Source organism: Cydia amplana, chromosome 18 (genome assembly GCF_948474715.1).
Source record: "Cydia amplana chromosome 18, ilCydAmpl1.1, whole genome shotgun sequence".
In the NCBI taxonomy this organism is placed as follows: Eukaryota; Metazoa; Arthropoda; class Insecta; order Lepidoptera; family Tortricidae; genus Cydia; species Cydia amplana.
In genome coordinates, this window is record NC_086086.1 from 12,118,583 (window position 1) to 12,132,024 (window position 13,442).

The window sequence follows — 13,442 nt, forward strand, 5'->3', positions numbered from 1 at the left end:
ATCTATCTATCATTTGTGCCTATATAATATTTGTGCCTTTCTTTACTAACCCGGGGCGTCTTAGCGACTCCTACGTTCAATAAAGTTATAATATAATGAATGGAACCATTTTATTTCGTAACCTCTACGGCCTCCACTATGTCGTCAATCCTCCTAAGATCCAGATTTTTTGTAGTTTTGGATTTAGAACCTTCTGTTATTCCATTATAGTTCAAAATTCGATTTGATTTTGTCATTTTAAAAGGACACTGGGACTTAGGAGGTAATCCATAGCTATAAGATTAGGTTTACGACTTGAAAGGACTCTGATCATATTTCAATTCCATCAGAATATAAAATATAAAGTCAGACACAGAGCAATCGTAATTACTCGAAAACATTTCTAAGTATTTCAGTATCCATTAGCAGCTGTTTGTGTTCAAAAAGTCATTAAGCCAGAGTTAATTAACTCCAAAGATTTACTCAAACCAATGACCCGACACATTGTTAGTAGGATTGGTGGCGGGAGGGCGCGATGTACCTATACTACATAGTAAAGGTATTATGTGCACTCAACATCAATAGTAGCGGATGACACAACGCGCCAAAAGTATATGCCAACTTCTACCTAAGTAAGTACGTATATATCTCGATAGTTCGCTTTAGGTATCTGAAACAGTTTAATTGTTATAATCTTATTGTTAAGACGTGAGAGAATAGTAGATACTTTTGACGAATAGTCTGATACGCTACTTTTGATTCTGACTGTACCTACACCATTCGTCTCTCGCAACAAATGTTTCAGGCGACTGTGGCGGTTTGCGACCAAGAGGCTTCGAACATACGGATTACGAGGCCCCGCGTGCGGGCCAGCTGTTCAAGTAACATGATTAGCGTTTAGTGAACGGGTTGTTATGGGCGGTAGTGCGGGCGGGGGCCGCAGCAGTCTCCGTGCAGTTGAAGAGCTCGGAATATATGGATCACGAGGCCCCGCGTGCGGGCCAGCTGTTCAAGTAACATGATTAGCGTTTAGTGAACGGGTTGTTGCGGGCGGTAGTGCAGGCGGGGGCCGCAGCAGTCGCCGTGCAGTTGAAGAGCTCAAAATATATGGATCACGAGGCCCCGCGTGCGGGCCAGCTGTTCAAGTAACATGATTAGCGTTTAGTGAACGGGTTGTTGCGGGCGGTAGTGCAGGCGGGGGCCGCAGCGGTCTCCGTGCAGTTGAAGAGCTCGAAATATATGGATCAAGAGGCCCCGCGTGCGGGCCAGCTGTTCAAGTAACATGATTAGCGTTTAGTGAACGGGTTGTTGCGGGCGGTAGTGCAGGCGGGGGCCGCAGCGGTCTCCGTGCAGTTGAAGAGCTCGAAATATATGGATCAAGAGGCCCCGCGTGCGGGCCAGCTGTTCAAGTAACATGATTAGCGTTTAGTGAACGGGTTGTTGCGGGCGGTAGTGCGGGCGGCAGCCGCAGCGGTTTGTGTGCAATTGCAGAGGGCGTCGAACATGCGAAGGACGAGGCCCCGCGCGCGGCCTAACCGCCGCTTCAGGTTACCTGCAACAAAAACACAAAACACTTAGGAAAGTTAACAAGTTTATGTACTGTAGATAACCACAATGGGTTTTTTCATGGGAAATATCCTTCTTGAAAACTTTCAACTTATGTAAGACTTTTTTTTAACCAACTGGTGTCCTCATTTTTAATCAAATGTCTGTCGGAAAATAAAAACATCGACTTACAACTAATTATTATTACCTACACATGTAGTTACAGTCTACGTATAAAGCAACAAGTAAAGTTAGGCAACCATTGTTGCTTAGATTATTACGTGTACTATCGAAAGTTACGAGTTAACAGTCAACTCGTTTCCATATTTTTATGATTTCATTATTTTTTTATGGAAGCCGGCACAGCTGCTTTATTGAAATAAATTGTTTTCTTCCGGCTTCAATTAGGTTACGTTATCGGTTCGGTCTATCAATGCGCCTGAATATAGTTTTATCTATGTAATATCGACAAGGGAGCTGGGAGAGCTAGGTACAGTGAGCAGCAGAAGTTGCTAAGCAGGCGAGGTGTTCAAAATTACCTTGATACGCTCTTATTCTCTTAACAATAAAGTCGCGTCAAGATCATTTTGTACACCTGGCCCGCTTAGCAACTTCTGCTGCTGACTGTATATTGTTAAGTGGTGAGGCTTTCAAATTAAAGGACTGTTCAAACTTCCATTTAGAGATCAAAATGATATCTGTTGTTATCGTTCGCTCGCTCGTTATTGATGCGAGCGTGACGCACGGGCGAATGATAACAAAAGATCATTATTTAGACATCATTTTGATGTCAAAATGTATGTTTTAATTAAAAATTGAGTTTGTATTTCTATGAAAGACGATTTTCAGTCCACCGTGCAGCGCCCTAATGCATTTTCACACCCTAAATTTGCGGTTAAGTGTTCACCTTAAAAGTGTTACATTCGCATCGCATTCGCATTTTAGCAATAAGACTGCCTGTGGTAGGTATATACCTCTGCTTGTGTTTCTGTTTTTATTTTGTATTGTTTTCTTTTATCGAGGTGTGCAATAAAGAGTATTTGTAGGTATATTGTATTGTATTCGCACACTGGTGTGGACATCTTATTAGACGAAGTCGCTTACGAGCAAGTTACGTGTGTGCCTGCGGTAGCTCTGCCCCCATTTCATCAGACCCATTACGTTTTCGTGTTCCATTTCGGTTTGGGTTAGGGTTACCAGAAAATACAGAAATCTTTATTACATTTTCTGTTTACCAAATTTGATTTACATATGTGGAATTAAAGGCAGGCAGGTCTATATTTTGTTATAAATCATTATATTGAACGAAATTCCCACATAATTATTAATCTGAAGAAATGAGGAAAAAAAACTCGAAAATGTGGATGTTACAGACGGTTTAATTGTATCGAATACTTATATATGAATCGAATTAAAACAGTCGTCCGGTTCGCATGCATTTTACAACCAACATGAAAAGATCTCGCTATATATGTTTCCGGTCATATTAGAGGCTCAATACATCAAAAACGCAATGAAAAATAGACTGACTTACCTACCTAATTATTTAATATTTCCTGCTTATAGCATGTACAACTAGCCATAATTCTGTTGTTAATTTTTCTTGCAAATTATTTTTATATATTTCTTAGTTTACTCTAAAGGGCTCAAAACGTTATACAGCATTCGGTTACCGCAATAGTTACTCATGAAATAAAACTATTAAAACGGATTACGGTGACAGTCACCCGTTGACCACGAACGCTGTAAAGGGTTCGAAACATGCGACACAACAGAAAACCTCCGTGTCGCCGAAATAAGTTTTCGCTTGTAAGATTTTTATTATTGTATGTATGTTAGTTTGCAAGGTATGTATCTATGGGCCTTATTTGCCTGACAATAAATGATATTTGATTTGATTTGAAAAGTCGGGATGTAGTAGAAATTCAATGATATAATCCGTTTTAATAGTTTTATTTCACTTTATAATTATTAAACTAATAATAAACCGTTGGCAGCCCTAATTTTCGGTATCTGTAGGTAAGTTGTAGGTATAGCAAGCCCGACAACCCTCAGCTTTACTTACCTTCTTTTGACGAGGGGCGTTAGAAGTCAGCCCGACAGGTATTGATCAAATGATCACTGTAGCAGTGCTATAAAATATTATGCCGAAATCAAACGATGTTTTAAGTACGCTGTATAATATTCAGCGAAGAATAACTGGAAGTGGAACCTTTTCGATTCGTCTTAGTGCATCAGTGCTACTCACCAAGTGTTTTAGTCGTTGGTATTGTTATTAATTTCACTAATATGATCACACATCACATCTTTCATGATCTAACTTTACTCCGTTTTTAGGGTTCTGTAAGTACCCAAAGGGTAAAAACGGGACCCTATTACGACTCCGCCGTCCGTCCGTCCGTCCGTCTGTCACCAGGCTGCATCTCACGAACCGTGATAGCTAGACAGTTGAAATTTTCACAGATGATGTATTTCTGTTCCGCTATAACAACAAATACTAAAAACAGAATAAAATAGATTTAAGTGGGGCTCCCATACAACAAACGTGATTTTTGACCGAAGTTAAGCAACGTCAGGCGGGGTCAGTACTTGGATGGGTGACCGTTTTTTTGCTTGTTTTGCTCTATTTTTTGTTGATGGTGCGGAACCCTCCGTGCGCGAGTCCGACTCGCACTTGGCCGGTTTTTTTAGTATTACAAATTCTTTATAAACCAATTAGTTCCAATATTCGCCGTTCCATTCCTTTTGTATCGTACACGTAGTCGCACGTGACCACGTGCGATACATTGAGCACAGTTAGGCAGAGACGAGTAAATAATAAAGATTGACATTCTAAAGAGCATTTCACATCATTGTTTTATGGGAGCACGATGGACGGCTAGCCCGATTTATATTACATAATTATTTCGAAAACTTCTTATTTTTATATATGGGGCAAGAAATTCTCCGTTTGCAAAATTGAGACATTTTTAATATGTTTCTTAAAATAATATCCTGAAATTTTCTTTTTTTAATGTAACTTTTTATAAAGTGTCCGCACTTGCACATCCTTAGCTAGTAGCGTATAGTGATGTGCCGCCGAGAAATTATGCACTTACCGTAATTCTCATTAGTGAAAATTACCGTAAATTACCGAGAATTTACGGTAACTTACCCATGAAGTATATTAAATTAGGATTGAATTTTGCTTACAAGTTTTGTGGTTTTAAAGTATTTAAATGTTTTTTACAATATTATTATTCTGTGTTATTATTATTTTTATGTTATCTGACACGTGGTTGATTGGTATAATAATTTCTAGTCTTATTTCTCCTTATATTAGTCCCAGCTCTATCTGGGCTTCTGTGTACGGCGGCGGAGCCAAACCGGTTTATTCTGGGTTACCAATGTTACCATAGGGTTTAGGTTCTGGGCTTTCATCTCCCTCTTGATATTGAACTACCATGTGCCGGGAGGTCTTCGTCTTCCCAGGAATGTTGTGAGGATATTGTACTGTATTGTAGCACGGGCAGATTTCCGTAACTCGACGACGGGCGCCTTTTTTTCATGACGGAGGGTGGGGGCTAGTCCAGCCAACCCAACCCCTCAAAAGGAAGGGTCACCCTTCCTCCTGCTGGATCCTGAAAGAGCGACTTCGTGAGTCTTTCATTGATACCAGGCATGGCCTTTCGGCCTCCACCCTGGTTTAGCCAGTGTGCTGTTTCTTTGTACGTTCTAGCAGCAGTGAGCGTACCTTGCTAAAGTGGATCGGGAGAATCGTTTCCGGGCCAATCGCCTCCGCACCTGATGCGTTTTGATGTAATTATATGGCTCAGGGCGATTAAGAGTGCTCTACTGTCGGATAGCATGTGGATGGAGGATCCTACTACCCTCCTTGCAGTGATGGCAGCCGCCGCATTGATGATGCCCATGCACTCAGCTTGGAATATGAGTTATGGACTCCTAGCGGAGTGGTAATGGACACGTTCAGGTCTTCTGAGAAGGTTCCAGAGTCCGAGAGGGGATGTCCGCTGAGGGAGATGGCCTCTTGCTGTATGTGTAGTGAAGCGATGGAAGGTTTAGCATGCCCTGAAGGGCATAAATGGCTGCAGACTGTGTGGACTTCGTGTTTTGTGGGGATGTTTAAGAGATTTAACTGGCAAACTATCAAACGTTTCATGTGGCCGGACCGGACCATACTAAGCCTTCTTTTAGTTTGTCATAAATAAAGGACCACTCTGAAAGATCCTCTCACGTGCTCATTGCGCTATCGAGACAAGTAACAGGACATAGAAAAGTCGAACGCTATAAATGCAGGATCTTGAGGGCCATCAGGAACTATTTTAATCTGTGTGGGTACACACAGTACAAAAATGCACTTTCCACGTGTTTTATTTTTACTGCGGTAACTGGGTACATTGCAAACCCAGCTGATAAGCGTTTACCTGTTTACAATATAACAGCCTACTTAAAATAAACACGCGACGTAATAAAATTGTATCTTAAAACACACTTGTTGTAATGGAAGTCATTACAAACCAAACTTTACCTTACACATCAATGCTTGCTTACATATGACATTGAAATATAATATCTGGGAGACCGAGCAGCTTTGCTCGGAAAACATATAAACGCTCAAAAATCAGCGTTTTCCCAGAAATAAGACCTAGCTAGATCGATTTTCGCCCCTGACAACCCCCATATAGCAAATTTCATCAAAATCGTTAGAACCGTTTCTGAGATCCCCGAAATATATATAAATAAATATATAAGAATTGCTCGTTTAAAGGTATAAGATATGTTTTTTTTTGATTACACAACATTTTGAATTAGGTATTTAAAATCACTGTCATAACTATGAGATGAATTTTATACATTTAAGCTAAAATAATAAAGAACTCACTTTATTTTTCGTTAGGCAAGTTTGATTCAACCTATTTCATTAAAAACACTTAAATCGCACATCAAACGAAACTTATTAAACATTAGTAAAATAATGTAATATTATTGTGTATTTAATCTCTAACATCTAATTACATACATCATTGAATTCATTGATAAAAGTTAAAATTTCTCTTAGAAAAATTACCCGAGAACATTCGCGGGGAAGATTGCCTGTAATTTACGGCGGTAATTTACGGTAATTTTGGTAATAAACTGGTTCCTCTTGACAGATTATTTTGAAAATTTCTATACAGATTGTATTACCTAAATAAGAATCAATTCTGTAAAAAAAAGTTAAAAAAAAATTAAACTTAGACCACTTTCTCGATAATTACCCGTACGGAGAACGTTACCGCGAAAGTTACCCGACGATTCTCTCTGTTCTCGTAATTTACGGTAACGGCACATCACTAGTAGCGTAGGTATGTCATCTATGCCTTTGTTCCGTTATCATGTCTCAACTGTCTCAAGCCAGCCTCCGATAAGCGTAGATCGTTATCGCCGTCTCGGCAGCTATTGGTATGCAAATTAGCTCTAGATAACCATGTTTGTTTACATTTCTAAAAATATTTCTGACAGGTGATGAAGAAATGAAGTCTGAAGTCGCGCAGATATATTCATGTTACTAAATATTATCATATGTACCTATTAATTATTAAACATAAAGAAAACGACATGTCTTAAGGATTTAAGGACCTTCCAGACCCCGAAGATTTTTACATTCAACCTTTTTGTAGGTAAATTTTATCATTCATTCACAGTAAACAAAAACCTCGTCAGATTTTATAGGTAAAAATATCTCGCCATTGCCACGCCACGGTGGGATTGACGCCAGGATGATGATGATCTCAGTAAAAAAACAAAAAGCCAGCGTAAATCAATAACCTCTCAAACAAAACCAATAAAATGTTTTCAGCGAGGAAAACCCTATTTTAAGCCTCTCTGAAAAGCTGTTAGGGATATATGACGGAATCGTCGGAAACAGTTGGACACATTCCCGGGAGCGGAATTGTATCTTGATTTAATATCTGTATTTTTTGTCCTATGCCAACTCATGGTAATCGTAGGTACCTACTTGCTGTTTTAAATTTAATATTGGTTTGTATTTCATTGCATATATTGTGAAATTAAAAAAAAATAAAAAGGTAAGTACTTAGCATTAGAACAGGTAACAATGTGTGAAAATGAGATTTTCCACTACGTAACGTCAATAACGTTAAAATTTTATTAACTTATGCTAAGCATTCTCGTAACGCTTAATAGGTAGGTATCCACTCAAGGTGTACTACATATTATGTATATTATCATATTCTTCTCAGCTATTCTTAAGTAACTGTCTATTCTCGTTACAAAAGAAAAGATCAGGTGACAACATTTAGTAGCTTACGTGAATTGTACCCCAGCGGTGGCAGCATGGTTCCATTTTTATCGCCTGTCACTATGCCTGTCATTTTCGCACTTACATACTTGTTAGAACGTGGCAGATAAACGCGGGTAAATAGGTATGTAGGTATTCATGGGGTTGCAAAATAGTATTGGCTGGTTATCTTAAAGAAAACTTTTCTATCAGAAGTCATCGAAGGGCACTGCATCCATCTTTACTTATGTTGATGCTACACTTTATATTTTTATGCTCAAATGCTGTAAAATATCAAATGCCAACTCGTGGTAGCCGTACTTGTTAAAAGCTATTTTCGCGTCACGTTAGACTATGATAAATCACCTTCTAAATTGCAGCACTGTACGTTAAACGCGCATTTGCATGAATTCGACAATGAGTGAAATGAGGCGCGTCGCGAACAAACGACCTGCCATTTGCAGGGAAAATGGATTTACTGTTATAAGGGACAGTAAATAAAGACAGCTAATCTATACCTATACATACAAGTCGCATTTGCTGTAACGTCACACCACTGACGGATGTCTGAGGCCAATATCTTGCCCCATCACTCATAATAGCCGTAAAAGCCATTGGAATTATAACTTATTCAAAAAAGTCAAAACTTCGACATTTATTTAGCAAATAGGCCACAAGAGCACAAATTTTATTTACAGGGAATAATAATAAATCATCAACACACAATTACAAATATTAATTCTATTACATAACATAATTACTTAAAAGAGATGTATAAAGTTCCAAATTTCAAATAAGTGTGTAGGTAAGTAAAAGCGTTTGTTATGATTTGCGACTCTTGATAATTAATTCAGACTGTTTTACCATAAATATGAAAACACCTGAACGGGCTTGAGTGTAATCTTAGAATCCAATGAATACCCAATGAGACGCCGAGGTTAAAATCGATACATCGGGAAAAACTCGAGAGACCTTTCACTAATCCGGGCGGCGGGCCCAGAACTTTATAAAATGAAAATTCCATGAATCTAGTATTTTAGAATCCTGCCATCTATGGAAAATTCATATTTTAAGTACAGTGGAATCCGTTTATTATGACTCCGCTTAATACTGACCAACCGCTTACTATGACGTAATTACTGTGCGAAGGTTGGTTTTCATATAAAATTCTTAGTGAAAAACAGGGCTTTAAATACCGTTAAAAAGTTGGTATCGTTACCACAAGGTGACAGATTTAACGTTAAGTTGTAACTAACGTTGGACCAGGTACCGTTAGTTATACTACTCTTTACCGGTAACAAAATGGTAACGTTAGCAGCTGTCAATTTGAGCTAACGTTAAGTCAAAGGTATCGATACACCATTGTTAACGTTAGTAGGTAACGTTAACAGCTGCTTATTTACCGTTTGATTAACTGATAGGTGCCATCATCGGTGACAATCGAGCGAATGTTCATTCACTCTCAAGCAGAGATGGGCAATTTTAATAACAAAACTTCCGTGAGACAAAGACATATTAAATGGAGATGGGCATTTCGTAATTGATTCCTGGTTCCACGATTACTCGAAATTACTTTGTAATCTGATTACCGATTCCCAGATTACTTTGTAATCTAACAATACCGAATTACTAATAGTGGAGTCAATATAAAGTTAAAGTTACATTAATTGCACAGTAAAATGTTTCTACACGGGTGAATTATATATCATATTGAATACCCGTCTGCGATTAACAACTTGATATCTGTTCCCGTTTTTTAGAAATAACATTTTTTTTATTTTATATTTTATACTACCTAAACAGTAATTTCTAACTAGAATTTTTTTGAAGAATGGGCTATGAAGCTTACACGACTACACGGTCAGAATTTCTCCCGACAATAATATTAATTATAGATTTAATGAAAAAAACAATAATTTTGTAAGTTTTCCATGACCGAGAATATCCCACACTGAGAGAAAAGTTTACTATTGTGGTTAATTTAATAGTATTTGTTTCGATCATGTTTAATTTATCTGCCCGAGGAACTGCTATATTCGCAGAATAGCAGCATGATTTTGGAAACAAACAGCAAATAATGTTCTACACAATTAATGGACACTTCTAGTTTTTTGGCAGTACATAACTGTACAAGTTATTGAAGACTACATACTTATTTTTCTCGCAATAATTAAATCAATTTCCAGCATAAGAAGTCAATGAAGTATGCTGTATTTCCAGGCTTCCACAGAGGCCAAGTCAAACTTTGTTTAAGATGTCAAAAAGATATCATTTTGTTATCATTCGCCCAACCGTCTCGCTCGCACCAATACATATTTCATCTAGTACGAGTGAAATGCACGCGCGAATGATATAAAATGACATCTTTTATAACAAAGTTCGAATTAGCATCAAGGTATATTAGGAAAATATACCGTTACATATATTACATACATTGCGTTAAGGTTTAATAATTCAATGCATAAAGTGTCTGTGTTTATGTGAAAAATGATAGGTGTCAATTTTTATATCTATTCACAAAACGTTTAGAATACAGGATGCACAGTCAGATATAAATAGACCCTTAAAGTCTTACAACTATCTATGATACTGGATCTCAAGCTTATTTGGTTAGTAAGTACCGTCCACCAAGTTATACTTCGAATAGCCACCCGGACAAATTCCAAAGCTAATTTCGAATTTTAAAATTTGACAATTCACAAGAAGAGTAACGTAACGTCAAAGGATATGTTTGTCCCTTTTCAACGATCCTGTCATCCGATGCTTGAGTAGAGAAACTAAAAGAAGCAAATGTCAGCAATTCGTAACGCTTAGTTTTTGTTAGCGATAGCGCATCGCGACATGAGAACTAGTATGAGCCTGGCTCTCGATTACGTATAATTGCAAGGAAACTTGGGATCAAGTTATCTTAGTCAATTTAGAGCAGTTGGAAATCAACTCATTGTGAAATTTTTGAACGTTTTCAAATAATTTGTTGGATTAAGTAGTATTTCAATTGATTGGCACCTCAAAATACCACAAATTGTATCAAAACTTTATTAATTACTACAACAGTAGGTACAGTGCAGTTATTATTGTTGAAACTTTGCGATAAAATCTTTTCCTTTGAGTGAGAAAACCAAAGCCATTAACCATGATTATATCCGAAAGAAATCATGTCTCTTATTGTTTTAACTCATACTACAGCTGGAAAGGGATGATTACTTTGTTAAAATCAATGAATGACCTTTTGTTAAAATATCGATTATGCTTATCAGTACGTATTTTAAATTCTCGATGTGTTGATTTATACTGAGTAAAGTAAAATAAACAACTATGTTAAACAATTACGCTTTTTTATTAATTTAATGAATTAGGTTTTCACACCTGAGGATGCCGAAGACCGGGCAAAGTGGAGAAGGCTGAGCAGGAAAGCGGACCCTGGCGCTAGACCGGGAAAACGCTAGGTTGAAGAAGAAGAATGAATTAGGTTTTCGAAGTGTGTACCACCGTTTTCAGCACAAAGATTTAATTTTAAACGGATTTCATTATTTAGGTTTACAAAAGTGTTCTTTATTTCTTCGGAAGCCGTTCGAATTTTTATTAATAATTCTTCTCCAGACTTCACTGGTGTTGAGTATTCCTTCCTTATCTTTCAGAGTTCCCCATAGAAAAAAAACCAATGGCGTTAAGTCGGGTGACCGGGCGGGCCAGGTTAGGACGTTGCTTCCACGGCCAATCCACCTCTCAGGGTATTGTTCTTCTAGCCAATTTACGAACTGGGAACGAGGCTGAAGTGGGTCCGTCGTGCCGGAAGCACATAGTTCTTCGGGTTTCCAAATCCGTACACAAAGTGAATATCCGCTAAATGAGCCGGAGGATAATGCGGCATGGCGAATTTTATTTATTACAGTCAATCAAATTTAAAGATTTTATCTTGCGCATATCTTGACATCAATTTCGTCATTTTCGTCAAACTATCACCCAGTTATCGTGAAGGTAAATAGTTTGCACTCTCGTGATTGAGAACAGAACAAAATTTCGTTAGAAGTTCGAATTTGGCTAATAACCATGCAGTTAGTGCGTCTGCGTGTAAAATTAGTTGGTGGCTACGTCACGCATAAGGGTGTGTTAGAATTGAGATTTTTTAACTTGTGATTTGTTTTAAATAATTAATATCTCTTAAATTAAGGGTTTTTGGACTATGTGTTATATAACTTTATATACTCTAATTAGGATCTAAAATCGTTGGTTTAAATCTTTCGGGTAATAACCCCCGCGGTGTATATAACCCTATTACCCTTTGAATGACCTTTTTCACGTTTTCTACAGCAATGCAGTCGACTGCAGCAATTTTGAAGCGCCACATTGCTACCGACTGCATTACTGTGGTAAATGTCAAAATCGAAGTTCCTGTCTGGATTTTGGCGTCCATTAAAAATAAATAATCAAAGGAGGTCATCGATCAAATGGCCCGGAGGACAAGCCATCGTTAACTGGTAGAGAATGCCTTATGGCATTAAGTCCGCCTCTTGTACTATAAGGTTTTTCTTTTGTGCAATAAAGATTAACCACTTTATTCATAAACTTTACGGGCCTGATTTAGTTCAATTATGTTTATCCCTTACTTACAAATACATAAGTTAAAGTGACAGATAAGGACAAACGATTATTACTATTATTAGCTAATTGAAGTTTGTAGCGCGTTTATGAATAAGGGGTTAAAGAAATAAAATAAATACAGATGATGACAGTAATTATATACGCATTTTATTACGGAAAAAGATTTAATATTGGGTGTAAATGAAACGGGAATTGGAAATGTAAAATAAAATGATATTAAAATCTCGAGTGTCGGATTCATGTTTTGATATATTTTTTGTATTTTAATAATAGTTTGGATTTATTAAAAGAATGTGACATATTTTGTGGAGATTTCTTTTTAAATATAGTATTTGCAACATAGGTTATCACATCTCAAAAAATCTCTGGTGTGAGAATTCATGTAGAGCTCTCATACATTATGAACTGTGCTGACCAGACTATTTTACAAGCAAGCAGTAACATCAATAAATAGGTGTCTCATTTAATATAATCCGACTAAATTACATTTCAGCAACACCTCCATATTTCACAAAAAAAATCAAGACATTATCCAACCTATATAATCTTGACGTATATTATATCAAAGACGCCTGTACCTAATATAAACCGACCAAGTAACGAATTAGCTATACCATCATATTTAACAAACTAATTTATGACGTTTTGCAACCTTCTTATTTTGGCAAATATATTCCGACACAGCCGGGTGGTATTTTATCTGTCCAATCTCGGTCCATTGTGTATTTGCGTCTCACATTTTGCTTAATGAGAGAGTGAGACGCAATGCATATTGGACAAAGATCTTAAACAAGTAGAATACCACCTCTTTCATTTGATAAACATAAAGAATAATGACAAAAGACTATGAACTCTAACTACTAGAATTAAAGTTGAGTTTTACTAACGTACATAATTATCTTTAATGTATTTTGACTGATTCTATTTCAATTTGACAGAAGCCCTGCCGTATTTATGGTCAATAAGGTCTACTGGCCTTAAAATTGTGTATGAAATTACAAGCAAATATCAGCTTAAAGAATGATAGTGTTAACGT

The 13,442-nt window shown here is 37.3% G+C and overlaps 1 protein-coding gene across 1 annotated transcript in view; it reads right to left on the bottom strand.

Annotated features, from left to right (window-relative positions):
* Nucleotides 1-816: 816 nt before the first annotated feature.
* LOC134656344 (uncharacterized) overlaps nt 817-13,442 on the bottom strand; it is a 28,658-nt gene continuing 16,032 nt past the window's right edge. Inside the window, exon 3 of the mRNA XM_063511862.1 lies at nt 817-1,531. Coding sequence (XP_063367932.1) covers nt 1,398-1,531 — 134 coding nt within the window. The 3' untranslated portion in view covers nt 817-1,397. The remainder of the gene's footprint in view (nt 1,532-13,442) is intronic.